The 23,652-nt window shown below is 38.0% G+C and overlaps 1 protein-coding gene and 1 non-coding gene across 3 annotated transcripts in view; one reads left to right on the top strand and one right to left on the bottom strand.

The window, feature by feature from the left end:
* Positions 1 to 23,652, bottom strand: part of Parn (poly(A)-specific ribonuclease) — a 149,401-nt gene that overhangs the window by 68,730 nt on the left and 57,019 nt on the right. For both annotated transcript variants that reach the window (XM_046440497.2, XM_058577952.1), the window contains 3 exons: positions 19,203 to 19,258; positions 17,709 to 17,795; positions 13,035 to 13,109 (listed from right to left, as the gene is read on the bottom strand). In XM_046440497.2, the coding sequence (XP_046296453.1) occupies positions 13,035 to 13,109; positions 17,709 to 17,795; positions 19,203 to 19,258 (218 nt within the window). The remainder of the gene's footprint in view (positions 1 to 13,034; positions 13,110 to 17,708; positions 17,796 to 19,202; positions 19,259 to 23,652) is intronic.
* Trnaa-ugc (transfer RNA alanine (anticodon UGC)) lies at positions 8,042 to 8,114 on the top strand. Its single transcript has one exon. It is a non-coding gene; the product is annotated as a tRNA-Ala (tRNA).

Here is a 23,652-nt window from a genome sequence, read left to right as displayed (position 1 = left end):
CTACCACTATTTTTTTTTAAATTTTTTTAGATAGGCTCTAAGTTGCTGAGGCTGGCTTTGAACTTGCAATCCTGCTTTAGCCCCTCAAGTTGCTAGGAGTTGCTAGAGCCATAAGGGAAGATGATATTGTAGTTGGGCCCACACACCTGAACATATATATCCTCCTTTCTTATGGCTCTAGCAAGCTAAGGAACAGATGGGACCAACTCCTGAGCGCTCAGCAGTGCCTTTTATATCCCTCCAAAGTACAAAACTCCATGGTAGATCTTGGTGATGAAATACTCCAGCCTAAAGTCCCAGTGGGGCTTCCTCCTATATCTTCTGCCACCCACTACAAGAACCCACCCCATGAGACCCATCAGTGGGAGCTCACAGAAGACCCCAACAACTGGTTTCCAGGTCTTTTCTCTTCAAGGCAGTAGTAGCCCCACCCACTGATCAAAAGGCCCTTGGGTGTGAGACTCCCTGACTGTGCTCATCAGTTGAGCTCCACATCCTCCTCCTTTGGGGAACACCAGGCAAGGAGGAATGGAGAGGGGCCAGATACTTCCATGGCAATGTTCCTCTCGGTAAGAAGCACCGACATCTCCTGCACATGGGGACGTAAGGATGAAGGAATGAGCAATTCCCCCAGCTGTGTCTGCATGAATCCTGACTAGTCTGGAGCTAAGAAGCACCAAGGAGTAAGCGCTTTACCAGTGACTTTTGCTTCCTCTCCTGACCACTAACAACTGTCACTATGTCTCACACACATGAAAAAGTTCTTCATTAAATGAAGTCTTCACTTGTCTCCTAAACCACCTGAGTTCAAACATTTTTGACCATGACCCACAACCAGATACGTTTTTATTACAACCCACATGTAATCTGTATGTGTAGACTGAACACTGAAAAAATGTCACATTAAAAAAACAACTCTTTGGGGTTGGGGTTGAGGCTCAGTAGTAGAGCACTTGCCTAGCATGCATGAGGCACTGGGATCGATCTTCAGCTCCACATTCAAATCAACAAATAGAATAGAGGTACTGTGTCCATCCACAACTAAAAAAAAAATTAAAAACACCAAATCTACCTTGGTTACTGGGAAGACTGACATTTTCTAACTTCTTCCTTTTTAAATGCTGGTCATCACTCTCTTAGATGATTTCTCATGACCCACTGAGGAAGTATGACACACAGTTTGAAAAACATGATCATAAACATCCACTGTCATGCCCCCCTCTGCCATGGTGGTGTCCCCTTCTCTTTTCTCGCTGCTAATCCAGAGCTGACCCTTTTACCAGCAGCAAATCAAGGCTTCTCCTCAAAGCCTTCCACAACTCCCTGCCCAGCACTGTCCCACAGACGAAGGATGCAAATAAAGTTTGAGGCATGGTCCCCATTTCAAGTGGCAATGGCTCTGGTGGGACATGTTAGACTCTGGTGGGACATGTTAACATGTCGTGCTTTAGCTCGGGCATCCCCTCCTCTGAATCCAGGAGCATCGCTCTCTGTACTCTTCTACTTATTCTTTGGGTCATTCACCCCCTGCCTTTAACTTGCTCCAGCACTGTCTGCATAAACAGCATTTAACTGTGTCAAAGATGACTCCATCTAGCAGGGTTTCTTTTTTTGCAATCTTGTTTGTCAAGGCATAGTTTTCATGTACTCTCTAAATTAGGAACTGAAGTGCACTGTCACCAATTCTTGGAAGCCATGGCCCATTTATTACTCTATGTAGCATTTATAGATGTGGCAGGTTCCCAGATAAATTCTATTTGGCCTCAGTCTCTTAGAGAAGGCTATGAACCAGAGTAAACACAAAGACCAACCTTTCAGACATTTAAAAATAAACAGGATCAGCTTGAATATGTCCACCTAGTGCAGCTATTTTTCACTGTTAAAGTGCAACCTACACACATGGAAAAAAGTGCCATCAGGATGCCTCCTCTGACAGTGACTGAGCTCTGTGAGGGCAGCTCCCTGTTTGATCAATTTGGTACTTCATACCCACAAACCCTTCTTGGAGTTTTTTGTTTTTGTTTTGTTTTTTCCTTTTTTCTTTTCATGTAGCTCTGAGGACTGAACCCAGGGCTTCTTTCATGGTAGGCAACTGCTCTACCATTGAGCTATACCCTAGTCCATTTGTTATTTTTATTTTGAGACAGGGTCTTCAAAGTTGCTGAGTTTGGCCTTAAACTTGAAATCCTCCTGCCTCAGCCTCCTCTGGAGCTAGAATTACAGGTATGCACCACAAGCCCAGCTCACTTCTATTTTTAACACACAAAATCTATGTTTCCATCTTCTAACTCTCCCTCCTATCACTCCCCCATACCCATCCTCTGCTCAGGCCACACCAAAGGGCACATGGGCCAACCCCTCACCAAGGACACCTCCAGCTCATTCCTGAGCACAGGCTTCACTGACTCCAGGAAGCTTTCCCTGCTCCCCTCCTCTGCACTTCCATGCAGCCTGTGCCGGCCATTTTGCTCTCCATCACCGCACTGGGCGCCTGGGGATACGCTAGTCCTCTGTCTGGTATCTGAAGAAGACTCCTGCATCTCCTTTCCCCAGCTAAATTCAAATCCTCAGTCCTTCAAGAGGAGGCAACGATTTATGCAAAGAGTAACCCTGGAGGTTCAAGTGAAACCCATCCTTCAAAAACCTTTAAAAGTACCTTCTTAATTAATCTCTTCTCTGTTGTCACTGTAAAGAATAGTAAACATGAAAACCATAAGGTATAAGAAAAAAAACAGGTTTACACTCCATGTGAAAATATAATTACAAAAAAAGGCATGCTTAAGACGGAGGAATGAGATGGTCACCATCACGCTAAGTACACATATAAAGACATGAACGGTATGAATTTACTTTGTGTAAAACCAGAGACATGAAAAATTGTGTTCTATATGTGTAATATGAATTGAATTGTATTCTGCCATCATATATAACTAAAATAAATAATTAATTTAATTTAAAAAAAAATGCATGCCTAAATATGACCCTGCTCACAATATAAAGTGATAAAAACTTATTTTGGAGGTCAATAGATAATTAAAATTAGTGATATCCTACAACTAGATCATTTGGTGGGGAGTGTACTGAGGATTGAACTCAGGGACACTTGACCTCTGAGCCACATCCCCAGCCTACTTTGTATTTTATTTAGAGACAGGGTCTCACTGAGTTGCTTAGCATTTCGTGGTTCCTGAGTCTGGCTTTGAACTCTCCATCCTCTTGCCTCAGCCTCCTAGGCTGCTGGGATCACAGGCGTGCATCACCACGCCTGGCCCAACTAGCTCCTTTTTAAAATGACACAATATGCTATGAAAATCTGTTTTCTTTCTCTCTAAACTAACAACATAATAACAATAAGGAATTTATAGTGGGGAAATTCAAAGTTTTATATTAAGGTATCAGTGTGTTTTCTCCATCCTTTTTCCGACTACTGAAGTGTCTGCCTCCCTGACCTCTGATACAATCTGCAAAAGAGGCTCTATGAAGCTCCCATACATATCACTACAACTCACATGCAGAAAGGGTAAGGGACATCCCTGCCAGCTGGATGATGCAATATAAACCTTTATTGCTCAACAGTTTTCTAGGTCATGTTTGGTTTTTACAATCAGACCACCTGAACAACACTCATTGAAACCAGAGACACTAATATAGGGTACAGAAGTTCAGGTGAAACTCTGGCTTGAGAGCTCAGATTGCCACCGCCATCAGTGACCATATGACACTAATCTAGCATTTGTTGGCATTTCTGTCACACATAAGGAAGTGACATTCACCCTCTACCTACGTGATGTCTTCTTTCCAAGATAAACAAGTACATCTTTCCTAAGAAAAGACACGTTGCAAACACGCTCAACAGTGAAATATCAGTGATCATCACAAATAAAAAATGTTCAATATTTACCTTTTCAGAGTATAGATTGGAGGAAAATTCAGAGAAACTAATCACACAAATTTCAGGATTTGAAAAATGATGCCCTAAAATAACTACAGTCAATCACAAGAAAGGACTGTTAGCTATACCAAGAGTTATAAAAGCAAGATGTTTCCCTTTGCTGTGTTCCTTTTTCTATGAGTAAAAATAAATTATCATTTGCTTATTAATAAAAAAGGGGGATGTGGGAGTGCTTCTCAGTGGTACAGAACATGCTCAGCATGTGAAAGGCCCTCGGTTCCATCCCCAGCACCACAAAACAATCATTATTGTGGAAAAATTAGTTGCTTTTAGTTGTTTAAGATTATTATCATAGGGGCTGGGACTGTGGTTCAGCAGTAACACATTTGCCTGGCATGTGTGAGGCACTGGATTAGATTCTCAGCACCACGTATAAATAAAGAAAGGTCTATCAACAACTAAAAAAATAAAAATAAAAATAAAAGATTATTATCATAGACCTAGTGATTTCACTTTTTCAGAATTTAAGAAAATAATCAGATATAGATAAGGACTGAAGTTCATTAAGTTTTAATTTAAAGTAAAAATCTGGATATAACTGGGACATCCAAAAAAGAGATCCAGGTAAATAAGTTATGCCTCTCTGTACAATGAAAGAGAATGCAACCACTGACAGTGTGATGTAAATACTGACCTAAAAAGTCAAACATCTAAAAGGAAAAACTAATCAAAATACTACTAGCATTCATATCTAGGTTGTGAGACCACGGCTGAATTGTTTTCTCCCTTCTACTTTAAAATATTTTTCACATTGTCAACAATGAATTTGATTTACTTCTAAAATTGGAACCAGAAGGGCAAAACAAGCTTTTTTTTTAGACAAGTGACAGTGCAACTTGACAGATTTACCAAATACTCTGATAGTGTATCAAAAAGTAAACATTCTTAGATCCAGATAACAGGCCCTAAAACAAACATCATAGGCCAGTGGTTTGGATAAGAAACAATGTGACAGAACATGGAAATCCAGGGCCTCTCCAGCACAACTCCACCTACTTATCATGTCCCTGACACACTGAGCTCACTGCCACTTGAATGCTGGTGATTGTTGTTTTTTTTTCCTGATATGAGGTTTTGCTACATTGCCTAGGCTAAACATAAAATTCACAATCTTCCTGCCTCAGCTTCCCAAGTAGTGGGATTTCAGGTGAGCAACACTGCGCCCACCCTAACACTGGTAATTGTGTCAAGGACTTAGGGATCCTTTTCTGGCAGTGAGGAAGTTTCCAGCTCTATTCTCATACCAGTTAATGCCCTAAAAAATGCTAGTTAGTCAGAATCCAAGTTATTGTTACACTCTTAACTCTGCCCGATGCAGATTTCACAGCAAAGACTGCAAATTCTCAAGATTAAACACACTAGGGGAATAGGAAAACAAAAAGGATCTTAATAAATGTTATGAAAATTTTCCATGGTGGTTTTGATGAATTAAGTGATTTAGTAATTTAGAGAGAAAAAATCCAGTCAGTTGTTATTCCAAGTTTTCAAATCAGAGAATACCACTCACAAACAGGTGTGGTGGTATCTGTAATCCCAGCAATTCAGGAGGCTGAGGCAGGAGGATCATAAATTTGAGGCCAGCCTCCGCAACTTCATGAGACCCTGTCTCAAAATAAAAAATAAAATGGGCTGGGGGTATCCCTGGGTTTAATGCCCCCTCCCCCAAAAAAGTGTAGAAGGCAGCTGCACAAAGCATACATTCACTCTTATCTTCCTAATACTTTTCCTTTAGCTATTTTATAAACCACCAGTAAAAATCTTGCCTGCACAGAAAAAAACATATTTGTTTCCAGGACCCAGTGCTTAGAGGGGAAAATCCTATGTCATTAAAATCCACAAAGTAAATTATCAGCCCCCTCCCTCTAAAATAAGCTTATTGAATAGAAATTTTACTCTAAAATGCCAAGTCCTACTTATACTCATTTTTCCATTTGCTACATTAATAATTCAAGGTGCCTGTTGTAAGCCAATTCCAGATGCATCTTAGGACTGGGAAAATGAATGTGCAAGGAAAAACATCACTATTTGGTTCTTTCTTGAATATTCTGTGTATTTTCTCTTTGACAGAAAAAATACAATGACATGCTAGCCAACTAAAACACCACAAATAGAAGCAAAGACATCAATTATTCTAACACTGTGTATTGATGTATGTGTGAAATCAAATGAACTAAGTCACTTTAAGTTAGTCAAAGGAGATAAATTCCATTTTGTTTATGTTTTAAGATTTTCTTAAAGTATTATTTAAAAAGTCGTGTAAGCATAGTATAGATGTACAGCAGGAAGATGTGAAGCAAAGAGCAGATGCTGGAAGGGCAACAGTACCTAAAAGCACAGGTAAGGGAGTGCCATAAGTTAACAAGTCCCATAAGTTAACAACTATAAGCTCCAGAAAAATGCCATCATGTCATCTGGGTACTCAGGAACATGAACAAAAACTGAAAGGTTTTGGAGGGGAATCAAAAAGTTGGAGGAAGCAAACTGTCTCAGAGTGGATTTTCTGGGTTGTATGTGTGATTGCCCCAGAGGGTAACTCTGGCTAAAGGGGCACGAGGCCACCTAAGACTAAAGTCCCCTCTTTCTGGTACAAAGAAGAGGCTTAGGGTATCCAGAGGCAATAGAGGATAAAAAGGGAATTCTAGAAAAAGGGAAACCAGGGAAGGGGAACCCAGATTTGGTGTATAGCCTCAGAGTAGTCTCTGGCTGACTCTTAATCTTGGATGTGACAAATTGAAAGCAGTCTGAGCCAAGGTCTGAGCTACCCCCACCCGCTGCCACACACACACACACAGGTGTGAACGAGCTCATAGTTTGAGACTAAATAAGTAAAACTAAAAGAAAAGTGTCAATACCCTTCTGAGACATATAACCAAATCCAGAGTCGACAAGAGAATATTTACCATGTCCAGGAAACAATACCAAATGCCCTAACATATGAAGCTCAGGAAAACACAACCTATTTTCAGGGAAAGTGTTTTCAAACTAGTACCAACACCCAGGTGATACAGATGATGGAATTACCAGACAAGGACTTTAAATAACCTATTCTAACTATGCTTAAGGAGGTTAAGGAACATAGGGTTCAGAACAAAAGAAAGAAAGAGAAAGAATAAAAATAAACTGAATGGAAATAAGGAACTGAGAAACTCAACATGGACGGGTCTCTGATTCAATAGTTCAACTTGACAGTTTTTTTTTTTTTTTTTTTTTACTCTCTGGGTATAAAAGCACACCCTTATAACATTCTGTTTTTCACTTTTAGTATTCAATAAATTTTATGAGATATTTAGCACTTCAGCTTCAACTTGGTGATATTTTCAATTTACAATGTGCTTATCGGGATTAAATCTCACTTTAAGTCAAGGAGGATTTGTATATGATAAAAAAAAAATATGGAGGCTGGGGTGTGGCTCAGTGGTAGAGCACTTGCCTAGCATGTGTGAGATATTGGGTTCAAGTCTCAGCACCACATTAAATAAATAAATATTATAAAAATAAATATTACCAAAAAAATTTACTATGTAGGCTTAATAGCAAACAGAATAAGGATGAGAGAGTAAAATGTATGTGAATTCAGAGACAGAAATTATCTAATTCAAACAACAAAAAGAAGCTAGGAAAAAAAATGAACAGAGCATCAGGAACTATTAGAATAACAACAAAGGGTCTCTTACATATGGGTAGTTGGAATCCCTGAAGGAGAGGCAAGAGAATATAGAACAGAAAAAAAATTCTAAATGTCTAAAAACTTCCATATCTGATAAAATCTCTGACAATCCCAACAGGACTCAGAGGATAAGCCAAGGGTGGAGTATGCTGAGCATATTCCAGGCTCTAGGTGGAGTCTATGAGAAATGGTTCAATATAAACTATAAATGAACAGTGAAAAGCCACAGATACTGAAATTTTTAAAGCATCACCACTAAATCAATGCAAAGGGATAAAACCAAAAAGTCAATGGAAAACTAAAAACGAATTCTTTTTTAAAAATTCAAGTAACACAAAAGAAACAGAAAAGGGATAAACAAAGGAACAAAACAAAGTGGAAATAAACCAAAAAACAGATTTAAAAATAATAGGTCTAGGGCTGGGGATATAGCTCAGTTGGTAGAGTGCTTGCCTTGCATGCACAAGGCCCTGGGTTCAATCCCCAGCATCACCAAGAAAAACAACAACAACAACAACAAAAAAACAGGTTTAACTAGATCAATAATGACATTAAATTAGACTAAACACAACAATTACAAATCAGAATTATCAGAAAGGATAAAAAAGGAAGACTAAACTATACACTTTATAATGAAAACACACACAGAGGTCAGACAGTATGTGAAGAAAGGCTATATTAGGCAAACACAAAAAGTATTTAAAATATGGAATGATTATATTAATATCTGATAAGGACCACTTAAAATTAGTAGTATTACCAAAGACAAAGGGACGTTTCATAACGATAAAAGGGTCAATTCATCACCAAGATAAAACAACAGGATGCATGCACTTGGTAACAGCTTCAAAATATACTGTATGAAAACTGAAAAAAATTAAAAGGAAAATAGAGAATTCTATAATCACAGGAGATTTTAACACTCCATCTCAAAACTTGATAGAATAGTTAAGTATAAAATTAGTAAGGACATAGAATATAGAAACAACACTAATTGAGGTGTAGGGATCAAACCACATACTAGAGAATTCATTCTTTCCTGGTACACCGAAGTATTTTCAGCAAGTTATACCTTATACTTGGCTACACTTGGCTATAAAACTCAAGAAGGCTGAAATCACTGCAATTTCTAATCAAAACAGAATTAAATTATACATTAGTAGCAATAAGAAATCAAGGACATCCTAATCATTTGGAAATTAAACCATATATTTGATTACTTATCAAAGGTCAAATGAAAATTAGAAAACTTTTTTTAACCTAATGATAATGAAAAGACAAATATAATTTGTGGGATACAGCCAAAGCAGCACTCAGAAGACAATTTATAGCTTTAAATATTTTCATTATGGAAAAAAAAAGGTCAAGTCAATGACAAAGAGTCTCAGCTATGTGCACACTACTGTCTGAGTGTGAGGCTCTATGCACCCAGAGAAGACAGGGCCAAAAGGAAAAACTGGGGCTGATCTGTGAACTGCTTGCACATTTCATGTTTCCTCACCCACCTAGCAGATGGTGAAAGCCTTACTGTCTCAGTGTTTAAGTGTAACTCCTGAGAAACTATTAGCTAACCACTAAACTTTTCTGACTTAAGGATAACCTGTAGGAAGTCAGGCTTAAAATATGTCAGAAGAATTCAGGAAAAAGAACAACAACAAAAAAAAAAGAAAGAAAGAAAGAAAGAAAACAGTCACATACGGCTCTAACTCAAGAAATTGGAAAAAGAAAGCCAAGTAAACCCAAAGGAAGAAAAAGAAGGAAATCTTCAAAAGAGCAGAAACCAACAAAATTGCCCAAAGCAAACTGAGCCAAAACTGGCTCTTTGAAAAGATCAACGAAATTGGTCCCTAGCTAGAATAATCCAGGAAAAACGAAACACAAATTACCAATATCACAAATGAAAAGCATTTATGACTGCAGATTTTGCAAACATTACAAGAATAAGTAAATGCACAGGTAAAGTTTAAGGTTATAAGCAGCCTTTTCACAAATTCAGTGCTGAATGATCACCTTGAAAGAGTTGTATCCACAACTCTGATAGTTATCTATTTGGCACAATCAAAAGCTATGCTTTTGAAAGTCTGATTTAATATAAGCGCACTCATACTTAGAACTGATGTGAAGCTGAGATCTTCCCCTACCACAGCAAATCAACCTCAATGCACTCCTAAGTCAGCACATTGGGAATTTACACAGCTATCTCAATTTGGGCATGCTTTACAAAATAACTGTTGAATTCCTACCTCTTCTAAAGTGCCTTTATCTATTTCTGTTTTTAAAAAAATTTCACGTAGTATTCACAGTGTGCTCTAATCTCAAAATGAACCAAAAGCCTTATTTTTCTCAAGCCATTCCTATAAAAATTATAGGGAGAGGTAATGTCCTCTAAAGGGCACTCAAAACTATGTCCAAATACTGAGTAAGATAAGAAGGTATGATATTTGAAATACCACTGGGCTCTTCTCTCACTGAACAAATTACATTAGAAATATAAAAATCCTATATGAACAAGCTTTCAGCCATTATGGGTGATTTCTTGATGACTTTGAGAGCAATTCTCAAATGGTGAGGATCAGAGATCTTCTCCGTGTACTGAGTCCCACACTGGCCACACACTGCAGCACCATCTGATCAGCCAAAGGGAAAGAAAGCTCAGCACAAGGCTTGTGTGTGGGGCATCATTTATCTGAACACCCCAAAGCCAGGAATCTTTATCTCCCAGCTGCAGCAAACAAAAAAGCAACAGGAATCAAACCAAACGGTGTTCAACAGAAGGGTTTTAAATAGTTCAATAGTAAGGTTTCCTATAAGAAGAGACCTTTCATATTCAAGAAGTTGGAAAATGGCGTTAGAAGTCTTGATTAGAATTAGTAATGCCAAGAAAAAAAGACAGGTGTCAGTTACAAAGGAACTCCTTGAATACAAATAAAAAATAGTTTGTATCAGAGCCAAAGAAGCCATTATGAACTGCTTTATAAATAGGCACTTAATGATTTTTTTCAATGTTCCATTATTGATCTAACAGTCCTCGGTTTCCATTGAAATGAGTAAGTAATTTGTTTAAGATAACATTAATAGGATTTGCAGCATATTAGGTACCCTGGGTCCCTCTCATCATCAGAATTATCACTATGAAAAACAAATTTCACACTTTCAATAAAATATCTGCATAGTTTCAAAAATCATAGCAAAACACCAGGGACATTAGATTTATCCCTCGAGTGCAAAAAAGCATTTCTAAGTCATAATTCCACAAATATCACTTATTTGTATCAATAAATATTGCATATTTACTTACTAATGCGAGATATAATTGCTTTAAGCACTGCAAACACAATGGTGAGATAATCTAAGAGATATGGTCCCTGCTCCATCTGTTAAAAATGATGAAATAAGGTAGAAAGAATGCTATGCAAGCAGATGGAATGGGGTCTGACCCCTACAAAGGCACAGAGAAAACATCCAGAAGAAATGATATTTAACTTGAGACAAGTGCAGGAAACAGGGCACAGTCCTGTGCTGTAGGAAGCCAGGACTGAGTAAAAGATGTCTCTGTCAAAGCAAACTATGGTCTACGGCACAGCATGTGCAAATTGCCAGGCACTCTGTTAAGAGTTGTCTTTTGTGCAGGAAAAGAGACGTAGTAGAAAATTAAACTTCGATAGCAATCTGAATATAGCAAAAGATAACAGTCATCCACTTCTTAATCTAGTAATAAAAGAGGTAAAAGGTCCCAATTTCATCTGGGCCCATTCTCGACACTGCACATTTAAACACGTTTATTACTTGTGCCACAGCTTGAACAAGAAGGACGCTATGCTGTCTGCAGAGAGGCAACACACAACCAAGCAAACAGTCAAATACAACAGAGTGCTCCGGTGGCTTGCATGATTCTGATGTGTAGCTCCCTGACATAAGTTATCACTGAATAAAATACTTAGCTTAAAAACTACTGTTCGAAGACTTTTCCAATAATAAGTAAGGGAGCCACCATTATTCAGTAAATATGGTATAACAGGAAAATGAAAAGGAACCCTGACATTCTAACACCTAAATAAGGAATCATGCTTAGATTTTCAAATAAATACAGATTCCAAAGTATTTTTGCAGTCTCATCTTTACTGTTCACAGAAGGAAAGCCAAGCAGATATTCTAATAATCACCCACCATTTGTCAGGCACTAAGGTGGAATACCAGGCTCTTTGCCAGGAACTTAACATCATGATCTCATTTCACCCTCACACCTATCCTGCAAAGGAACTACTCCGCCCGCCCCCCCGCCCCCCGCAGCACTTACAGGTACAGAATCTAAGGCTTAGGGATTTCCGTAACTTCCACCAGATTACATACAGACAAGCAACTGGTCCCCAGGTCAGATCCCAAAGTCTACACATCTCCTTCCCTCCCTACTGCATGGCTTCAGTGTCACCGGAGTGTGACCAGCAAGGGAGCTGGAGCACAGACACTGAGCAAAGGAGGTGGGAACAGGCTTCAGGTCCAGGAGTCCAAGCTCAGTTCTCTTTCAACCACCCTGAAGCTCACTACAACCCTTGTCTTGGGGTATCTGCCCATCATTTGAAGGCATCTTTAGCTTTCTAATAAGTTGATCCCTTTGCACTGGGTTCTCTCTAAACCATCTTTCTAAAGACAGTGGCGGCACAAATCACAGAAACACATCTAAGCAAAAAATCAAAACATTTAACAAGTAACACTATTCACACCCTGCATCCAACACTATCTTCAGGTGCCATGTGTTCCTGAAATAAATCTCACCATGAAATCTGCTACTTAAAAACTATAATAATAAAAAATAAATAAATAAAAATAAAAAACTATAATAAAGCCTCAAAACTGTGCCAAGCTTTATACAAATAATCTCATGTAATCCTCATAATGACTCTAACAAGACTATACTATTGACCTCAGTTCACAGAAATAAGCACAAGTTTATCAAGGTTAAGTAACATGCCCAAGGTCACACAATTAGAGGTGGTGAAGCAGTGTGATTCCAGAGCATATGCTTCTCACCTCTACAACACAGGCTGTGCTCATGAGATGGTCAATAGTCAAACAAAAATATTCTCATCCAAATTTGTATGTTCATAGAAGTGTTCATACATAACTACTCAAGAGCTACATTATCAAAATTATATAATCTTAATGTATGGCTCTTTGTTAAAGAAAAGAAACAGGCATCTCACTTAAAAACGTACTCACCTTTTAGATTATTAAACACTTTGTTAAATAAAGAAATATCACTTAAAATTTTCACACCTTTTAAATTACGAAGCTTGAAATCTATTTGACCACGTAGCTGAATGACAAATATTTTTTCAACATCTTACTCAATAGCTTTTCAATTGAGGGTGCACTCACACTTTACTTCGTACACAAAACAGATGCCCAAACACTCACCAATGGGCACCTGTTCAGGCTGACTGAGAGAGACGAAAGCTGATGTGTCATCAATCCAGGAGATCTGAATGCTACCTGTTAACATTAAATTGAAAGTAAAGTGAGAACTTCACCATTTAGAGAACTCTCAGATATACTTTGTAGATCTGATGTTTATAGAGAGATGTTGTTAAAACTAGATTTAAAAAAAACTTTCATCAAAAATTCCAGGGGGCTGGGGTTGTAGCTCAGTGGTAGAGCACCTGCCTCACACGTGTGAGGCCCTGGGTTCACCTGGGTTTGATCCTCAGCCCCACATAAAAATAAATGAATAAAAATAAATTTTAAAAAGATTGTTTTTAAAAATCTCAGCACTACAGAGTTAGCCTGCTTAAAACATCAATCCACTACAGTAGTTTTCTGTTAAAATTTTAAGAGAAATAAGCAGCTTTTAGAAATTTCTTTTAAAAGGAAAAGAAAGATCCGTCTGGATTGACTCCTAGGACACGTCATCATTTAGTCCAGGGTTGGAAGCCTTTTTCCCTCTCAAGATCACTAACAGAACTCATAGATAATCCATGTTCAAAACCACATCTGTTTCTTTCTCGAGATTGCTATGGTTTGAACACTGTGGGTGTCCTCCTCGCTAAACTCATGCTCAAGTTTAATCCCCACTATTAAGAGGGTGGAAATTTGTAATCCCAGTGATTTGGGAAGCTGAAACAGGAGGATCACAATTTGAGGCCAGTCTGAGCAATTCTGTGAAATAGTCTAAAATTAAAAAAAAAAAAAAATGGGGGAGGGGGCGCTATAGTTCATTAGTACATTAGTAGATTGCTTGCCTAGCATGCGTGAGGTCCGGGGTTATAGCCCCAGCACCACAAAAAAAAAAAAAAAAAAAAAAAAAGAGAGAGAAAAGAGAGGGGTTGAAACATAATCTGACTTTGGTGTTTAGATGGGGACTTTGAGAAGTGATTAGAATTAGATGCAGCCATTAAGGATGAAGCCCCCATGAAGGAATTCAGTGGCTTCATGATCAGAGGAAGACACACACACACATACTCACCTGTCCCTTGCCTGTGACGCCCTACAATGCTTCAGAATTCTGTCAGTAAGAAGGCCATCACCAGATGTGGGCCCTTGACCTTGTAACTCCAACACCCTGACCAAAACAAACCTTCTTTATTTAAAACTCACCTGTCTACTGTGTTACTGGCAAACAGAAAACAGACTAATGTAGACATAAACTTTGAAACTGAAGAACAGGAAACATAAAAATGAGTCAAAACACATCACAGTAATAAGAAAAAAATCAATATTGAAAAGAATAAGAGACAGAATGGAGGCCAAAATAAATAAGGAGCCTAAGAGAAAAAGCTAAGTCAGACCAACAGAGGGAAAAGCAGAAGCAAAGAGCTACATACAGGCTGAGAGGCAAATAAAAAAGGCCACACACAACAGGACAGAATGGAGGAGAGGGGAGCAGAAGAGCAGGGTCCAGGCGGCTGGAGAAAATAGAAGGAAAAGGCAGAGACCTGACGGCTCCATACAGTGCTCTTGAAAAAAATGCAGAGGACTGGACTTTACAAAATGGGTGAAGTCACCAAACTCTAGCAATGGAAACATGTTTTCATTCCTACTAAAATTTCTGATAGGGGCTGAGGTTATAGCTCAGTGGCAGAGCACTTGCCTAGCATATGTGAGGCACTGGGATCGGATCGATCTTCAGCACCAGAAACAAATAAATAAATTAAATTAAGGCAAAAATTTTTTTTTCTGACAGCTAGGAACTCTTAAAAAGTGTTTTGTTTTAACCACCAAAAGAAAGAAAACAAAAAACCCCAAAACCTCACTTTTAGCCAAAGAGTAAGGCACAACACTGACTTGAGCAATTAGAAGAAAAAAAAAAAAAAGAAAGAAACAGGTGTTGTTATTTGGTTACTCTCTACCGTGTGTGTGTGTGTTATCTTTACACTGGTAACAATAGTGAACTGCTATTGAGTGAAGTCACATGGTTTGGATGTGAGGTGTTGCCCCAAAGCTCCTCTGTGTTAATGAAGGAATGTCCGGAGGTAAAGTGACTGGATTGTGACAGCTGCAACTTAATGAGTCCATCCTAGTCTGAATGGACTGCAGGCTGGACATGGCCAGAGGAGGTGGGTCGCTGGTGGGGTGCCCTGGAAGGGTTATTCTTCCCTGAGCCCCTGCCTCCTCCTCTCTCTGTTTCCTGATCCCACATGAGCTGAGCAGCTTTCCTGTACTTCCTCCATGATCTGCTGCCTCACCCTGGGCACAGAACCATGGAGTCAGCCAACTATGGACTGAGATCTCTGAATCCATGAACCCCAAGTAAACTTTTCTATTTCTCAGTTGTTCTTTGTTGGGTATTTTGGTCACAGTGATGCAAGGCTGACTAACACAGTAGTTACTATATGCCACACCTGTTGTAAATGCCTTCTAATGATTAGCTCATTTGATCCCAGTGACATGCCAATGAAAAAGGCATTATTATTATTTTTTTAAACAATTTTTTTATCTTTATTTTGTTTTATTTATTTTTATGTGGTGCTGAGGATCGAACCCAGGGTCTCTCACGTGTGAGGCGAGCTCTCTACCACTGAGCCACAACCCCAGCCCCTATTATTATTATTATTATTATTATTATTATTATTATTTCATCATCATCATCATCTCCAATGAGAAAACAAAGAGTACTTGTCCAAAGTCACACAGCAAATTTTTTTTTTTTAATTAAACTGAAAAAAATCCTACTTGGAGCATTTTACTTAATTTAGTCAATTAAAGTTTCACAACATAGAAATAAGAACTTGAGATGTGAATCAACAAAAGCTTCCAAAATAAATGAGCCTTGAAATTCAACTGCACTTTTAATCTGTATTTAAATTAAAAGGCAACTAGGATTTCAGAGAATATCTAGACTACCTTCAAAGAGCAGGATAATTTTCCAGAAAAGATGCTTTCACATATTTTTCAAAAAATAAAGTATGTAAAGTTTTAAAGTTTTCTTATTTGTTTTTACTTATGAGAGGTAATATGGGGCTGGGATTGTGGCTCAGTGGTAGAGCGCTCACCTAACATGTGCAAGGCCCTGGGTTCAATCCTCAGCACTACATACAAATAAAGGTATTGTGTGCAACTACAACTAAAAAAAAAAAAAAAAAAAAGAGAGAGAGAGAGAGGTAATATATGCTTGCTTTAGAAAATACAGAAAAGCATAGAAGGAAAAATAAAGTGTTCAGTGGTGATCACATGGTGTTATCAAGATTTCTAGGGCTGGGGATGTGGCTCAAGCGGTGGCGCGCTCGCCTGGCATGCGTGCGGCCCGGGTTCGATCCTCAGCACCACATACAAACAAAGATGTTGTGCCCGCTGATAACTAAAAAAATAAATAAATAAATATTTTAAAAATTCTCTCTTTACACTCTCTCTCTCTCTCTCTCTGTCTCTCACTCTCTCTCTTTAAAAAAAAAAAAAGATTTCTATACACAGTTTTTTTTAAAAATAGTGTCAGCTATACAGGAATTCTATTTTGTATAGCTTTTTACTCTAAGGATTAAAATGTAAACAACTTACCGTCTTTAATATTTGAAAAATATTTTTTAAATGTCTGCATACTATCCTGGAGGAAATGCATCAACAGTTACCAGTCTTACTTACTTTAGCTTTTTGCAGCTCTCATTTTATCTAAGATTTTTTTTCTAAATATTTATTTATTTTTTTAGTTTTAGGTGGACACCATATCTTTATTTTACATTTATGTGGCTGAGGATTGAACCCAGTGCCTTGTGCATGGTAGGCGAGCACTCTACCACTGAGCCACAACCCCAGCCCTTATCTACGATTTCCATAGAGGATGATAGCTTAAATAACTTAACTTCTTAAGATAAAGAGGCATGGCTTACAATCAGAACAGTCTTTACAAACTCTAACCAGAAGACTACTCGAATTAACTTAATCACATGACCTGGTAAAAAGGAAAGACCTGCCCTCCTTCATAGATAACCCATATCTTGGTCAGCTCAGGCAACCAAATTAGAATTCCTGTACAGCTGACACTATTTTTAAAAAACTATGTATGGAAATCTTGATACCACCATGTGATCATCACTGAATGCTTTATTTTTCCTTCTATGTTTTTCTGTACTTTCTAAAGCAAGCATATATTACCTCTTATAAGTAAAAACAAATAAGAAAACCTTAAAACTCTACATACCTTATTTTTGAAAAATATGTGAAAGGCATCTTTCTGATTTGGTTGCTTTAATTATAATTTCAAACAGAGACTGCCTGACCTTATGAAACAAACATTCTCTCTGAATTTAATCTTCAGAATTATTTACTCTCTACCTATATTTGTGTTCGCTGGTCAGTAGTACTGGCAGTCATAAAAATGGTGTCTTGTAGATCCTACTGGATCCTACTGGAAAGTGAATCCTATTAATCCACAATCATATCTGCACATATTAATCTCTCATATCATATCAGATTAATATCAGCACAACATATTAGCTCCTCAGATCATATTAGCCCAAAAAAATTTCCATGAGTGAAATTAAAACCTTGTGAATTTACATTCTTTCATGCCCAAGACAAAACTATCTATCTACCTCTGACCACCTACACCGAAAGAATAGCAAGATCCTAAGACGTGCATCTGCACTGTGTTTCACTTACCAAAGGCACTGAAAAGCTGGTAAAGGTCACTGGTTTTCCATTCTTTGGGGAACGTCACATGGAGAACATGATCGCGTTTAGGTTGTACTACAAGACAAATACATGATTAAAGATTGATAGTTGAAAAGTGATCAAGTAAACCAGGGATTCTCTGATGAAGAAATCATGATGCCTCATGATTTCCAAATAACTCCTAAAGTATGCTTAGCTTTGGCAGGACTCTGCTGTCACAAGCTAGACCAATACAGCCCACTACAATTTGATGACCAACTCTATGCAGAACTATCTCCTTTTTTCAAGAAGTTCTTGTGGAGATATTGGAAAGGGGAGGAAAGGCAACTCTGTTCTAGAAGTTTCCCCATACTTTTAACTTCCTCCTTTTAATCTAGCTGTCCACATGTTCATTTAGTTTTTTAAAAATAATAATGTACTGTCCCAACTAAATGAACTGATCACTTTTAAGCAGAGGCAGTGTTGAGACAGGACACTCTGTTCTCATCCCAGACCCATCACTTCACCTGTGCACTCTGGCCACTCCTGGCTATGAACCAGGGTGATGAAATTTAGCTTACAGAACTGCTGTGAGACTAGCAGGCTAACGTGGAGGTCAGCACAATGGCAGAGTGATGAAATATCATCACAACAATATTAGCACCAAGTACATTCATCCATGAATTGAAGCAAATAAAGACTAGGAAAAAAAGCAATGGGCTGGTACAGTGGCATGCACCTATAACCCCAATGATTTTGACGCAGAAGAATCTAAAGTTCAAAGCCAGCTTCAGCAACTTAGTGAGACACTCAGCAACTTAGAGGGTCCTGTCTCAAAATTGAAAATTAAAAAAAAAAAAAAAAAAAAAGGACTGGAGATGTAGGTTGGTGGTAAAATGCTCTTAGGTTCAAAAAAAAAAAAAAAAGGGCAAATAGAATAAAAGAGAAAAGCAGAAGAAAAGTAGCAGCAATTACCCCTTCAACCAGATTGGATTTTTGAGGTGTTTTTTTTTAATTTCTTTTTTTTTTTTTTTCCTGGTGCAGGGGATGGAACCCAGGGTGTCACACACACTAAGCTACACCCTCAAGTCTTTATAACAGCTTTTAATAGGCCACCTACCCCATTAACCCACTACATTTAAACATATACCTACTCAAGTAATTGGAAAACAGAAATTTTAAAAGTTACTGACACAGATAGCATAACTTAAAATCTATTATAAATATTTATAAGAAATGACAAAACTAGAATTCTAAGGGAAAATGAAATAATGAAGCAAAGATTTTTTTTAAAAAAAATCAACTCATGCATAAACTAGAAAATGTAAATAAGAGATGACCCCCAGGGTCCCATTAACTTAAGCATACTATTCATATCAACCACAAAATCACTGCCCATGTTTAAGCAAAAAAAGCTCTTCCTTCAGTAATATATTTCCTGTTCCTCCTTCAGACCACACACGTAAGTGCACAGAAACAATGAGAAAATTAAAATTAACTCACAGTCTGGTCCTTCCAGGTTTAGATAGGGGATATCCATGACCCTCATAAGAAACAATCTATAAAGAGAAGATAAAAATAGATAATGAACTAATTTCTTAAGAAAAAGCATAGAGGCATCTATTAAATGTCTTAGTAGAAGCCCTTGAATATATTGTTCTATTTCTAAAATAATTTTTAGAACCTTAAAATTCAATTCAGAGATGCTCTCTTACCATTTATCATAAATAGGACAAACAAGCCAGGTGCAGTGGGGCATGCCTGTAATCCCACTGACCCGAGAGGCTGAGGCAGAGAGATCTCAAGTTGCAGGGCAGCCTCAGCAACTTAGCGAGACCCTGTCTAAAGTAAAAAATAAAAAGGGCTTGGCATGCAGCTCAGCGGTAAGGCACCCCTAGGTTCAATTCCCAGTGCTAAAAATAAATAAGTAGGAAAAACACCAATGAACTGCAGTATCCCAAACCTACAACAGTTTCTGGCCCTCTGTTGTTGCTCAGTAAGTATCAGTTTAAATGAGTGAAATTAGTCAACAAAAGGCTAAAAGAAAGCTCTGTACAGAGCTGCCTTGTTAGTTCAGAGAAACAGCAAGAAAACAAATATAAAACATCTTACCAACTCATGAATACCTGTTCCTACAAATTATAAAGGCAACATTCATAAATGGTGTTTGTGAGCTGAGAACAGAATGATAGCATCAATTTCTTTTCTTTTTCTCTTTTAATGAAATGCAAAAGTCATTGGATACATATTAATCTTCTCTGGGTAAACCGCAGAGTCTGAAGTAAGTGAACGTCTCAAAAGCCCACATCATTATTATCATTTAAAACATAATAAAAGTTCAAAGCAAAACAATTCTTGTAAAGAAAACTATCATAGTAATACAAACCATAGCAGTCTGTTTATGTATATCTTCCAAAATGGATACAAAGGCACTTTAAAAAGAATACTTGTTAATTACAACTTTCTATAATATCATTCAATTTCTCTATTTGCAAGATTATGGACATTTGGTTGTATGTGAGATGATTTTCACAAGTTTTACTTGAATAACCATACATTGTGTGTTTCTGGTAGAGACTACATTATACAGCAAATTAAAAAGGCAACCCAAGTGCCCAACAGCAATTAGTCTGGCTTCACTGCGCTGCAATTAAGGCACATTATACCAGGCATTCAAAAGCCAAGCAGGGTATGATCTAGTTTACAAATGGAACCATCAGCATGAACAACACTCTTCTGTTGATATCAGAAAAAAAAACTGTCATAGTAGTTCGTGGTTTGAGAGCTTCTATGGCCTATAATTTAATAAACCAAATCCCATGGCCAAGAAACCAAATTTATTTTTAGTTCACTAATTTAAGCTAAAGTGTACTATTCTGCTTTTGTAAGCTGTTTTGTCCAATTTAATCAACACTATTTACAATGTCAGAAAACAATAAGATTCATAAAGTACCTAACAGAGAAGGTTCTCAATGAGATATGCAGCTGTCATTATTACAGCCCACCAGGACCTGGGAAGTTATGCCTAAGTTAGGAGGCTCAATAATTTTATGCTTCATATAATTTCCAATTCTTCAATTAGCAAATTTAGAGATAGTTCCCAAATTCTAAAACTAAAAACAAAGAAAAAATAAATTTAAAAAATTTATTTTAAACATCATATAATGAAGGCTCAGTGGTAGGGCACTTCCACAGCATGTGTGAGGCCCTGGTCTGGTCCCCAGCACCACATACACACAAAGTTAATGAAACTTATCTAGCACCTAAAAATAATTTTTTAAATTTACCCTGATTTCAAGAGAAGAATAAATGTTTAACCAACAAGGTATTCATTGTTACGCTATTCAATACACAAATAATCAAAATCAACTTCCATAATATAAAAGGTCGGTAAGGTGCAGTTTAAATTTTCAACATAATAAATAATCAAAAAACTATGAAAAAAGGAAAACAACTATGAAAACCTCAACAACACACAAATAACTCAGGGTACAATTTAAAGTTTTTAAAAAGCACAAAACTAGGGGCTGGGTTATGTCTCAGTGGTAGAGCACTTGCCTGGCATGTGTGAGGCACTGGGTTCACTTCTCAGCACCACATACAAATGAATAAAAGTTCATCAACATTTCAAAAATAATTTTAAAGCACAAAACTAAAAGGAAGAAAAAGAAAACAACACACACACACACACACACACACAAATTTCATTTACTACTTTTTGTTCTTTTTTCTTTATAGGGATTGAATCCAGGGGTGCTCCACCACTGAACTACATCCCCAGCATTTTTTGTTTTTTTGAGACAGGGTCTTGCTAAGTTGACCAGGCTGGCCTTGAACTTAAAACCCTACTGCCCCAGCCTCCTGGGTAGTGGGGATTACATGAGTGCACCACTTCCCAACTCATTTGCTACTATTGATTTTTTAAAGAAAATTAAGGCTACCAGAACTGAGGAAGTTACTACAGATGTTCTCAGAAAAAGCGTACTGAAAATGCCATTTGAATTAATCCTGTGTATCCTGTGCACTATCTCACCTGGTTTTAAGAGAGAATAATACAAAGTTAAACCACAAGCTTGAGTCTGCAATTATACATATATATTTTTTTTTGTACTGGCAACTGCAACCAGGGGTTCTTTACCACTGAGCTACATCCCCAGTCCTTTTTATTTTTCTTTTTGAGACAAGGTCTTGCTAAATTACTGAGGCTGGCCTCAATCTTGAGATCCTCTTGCCTCAGACTCCCAAGTCACTGGGGGTCACAGGAATGCATCACCATGCCTTGCTTTTTGTTTATTTTACTTCTAAAGTTCATGAGACCTCAATAATGAGTTCTAAAAACCTACTTTCCTACAAATACAACTACGGACTACCCTTGAAAGGGGGCTTCTCTAGTTTCTCTCACCGTGAAAATGCTTAAAAAATTTTTCTGAGTGATATCTTTTGTCAAGCAATATACATGTAGGCTATTTGTCCTGTAATAGTTCATATAAATGTTAAATAGGACCTCTGATTTAAATAAAAATTCACTCTCAGGTAACATAACCAAAATATCTTTTCAAAAAGTTTAGTTAATCCTACCCTGTGGTGTTTATTTTCTCGATACTTTAGACAGAAACCCCTTTCCAGTGAATTATTAATAGCACTTCTCAGTCTCCCCCGTGACTCCAACTTCATGTCTGGGCTTCGGGGAGAATTTTGCACAGCCCCAGCCCCTGGAATAACACAGAAACCAACTCTTAGTGTGACTTGGCAGACTGCAGCTCTGGAAAGAGCCATGCAATTGTGAAACTGACTCTAAAACTGTAGCTGGGCGTCTGCGGAACTCAACCAAAGTAAACTTCCCCAGCACCCTCCCACCTCCTCCTGCCATGCTGCAAGCAAGCATCGCTGTGGTGCCATCACTGCCCTTTGGAAGGAACATTAAAACCTTTCAAGCAAGCATCCCTCATCCAAACTGCTGCCAAAGAGCCTGCACTGACTCTGGAATGATTTGATACAAGTATTTTATCAAACATGGAATGGGAACTCAACAGTTTTCATCTTAATGTAAGAGGAGATGCACTGGGCAAGCAGAAAGGCTGAAAACACACAGTAGGGTGCTCCTTCACAGTGAACCATACCGAGAACACTTTCCTGGAAGGCCGTTCATGTGCAGACATCAAAAAGATCCTCACACCAACATGTGCAGGAAACACTATTTCTATTTTCCTGCAGATTCAAGATGGCTATAATACAGTCATGACACTCAATCAAGAGTGTGAGGGAGTACTGCTACATTCCTGAAAGCTTGCTGATGAAATACCATTTTCCTGCCTAACCTCTAAAGGTTATTTGACTCCACTGAAGACTAAAATTAAAATTCCCATTTGATATAGAGGCCAATTTTACATCAGAATTCTATCCTCAGACACCATGCAACAAAGCTTACATTCTAGATGCCAGAAAGCAAACACTGTGGAATCTGTCAGGTTTTCTCTGCAGTACTGCGGATTAAACTCCTGACCTTGGGCATGCTAGGAAGGCACTCTACCACTAAGCTACACCCCAGCCCTTTTTATTTTTTGACATGATCTTGCTGAATTGTCCAGGTTAGCCTCAAACTTGTGTTCGTCCTGCCTCAGCCTCCCAAATCACTGAGATTACAGGCATGCACCATGGTCTGACTCAAATTTGTCATTTTTAAAAAACATTCTAAGAGTGTACTACTGGCAATACTAGATATTATGGTTTGCAGATGAGTCTAAAAAGATTCAAGGGTAAAGCATCGCATACTTCAGGGGCTCTTGCTTAGCATGCTGGATAACTTCAGCTCTGTCTCTTAGTAGGTTACACAATACCATTACTTCCAAAGAATCACCTCATCTCTGTTACCGATATGCTACATGGCACTCACAGAAAGTGACCCTCCAAACTCTTTTGCAACCAGAGCAGTATGACACTGTGTCTCAGACTA

This window comes from Marmota monax, unplaced genomic scaffold, assembly GCF_021218885.2.
Source record: "Marmota monax isolate L192 unplaced genomic scaffold, Marmota_monax_Labrador192_F-V1.1 WCK01_AAM20220418_F8-fsc00035, whole genome shotgun sequence".
Classification (NCBI taxonomy): domain Eukaryota; kingdom Metazoa; phylum Chordata; class Mammalia; order Rodentia; family Sciuridae; genus Marmota; species Marmota monax.
The sequence above is the reverse complement of the archived record's forward strand: the minus strand, read 5'-3'. Positions and strand labels throughout refer to the sequence as shown.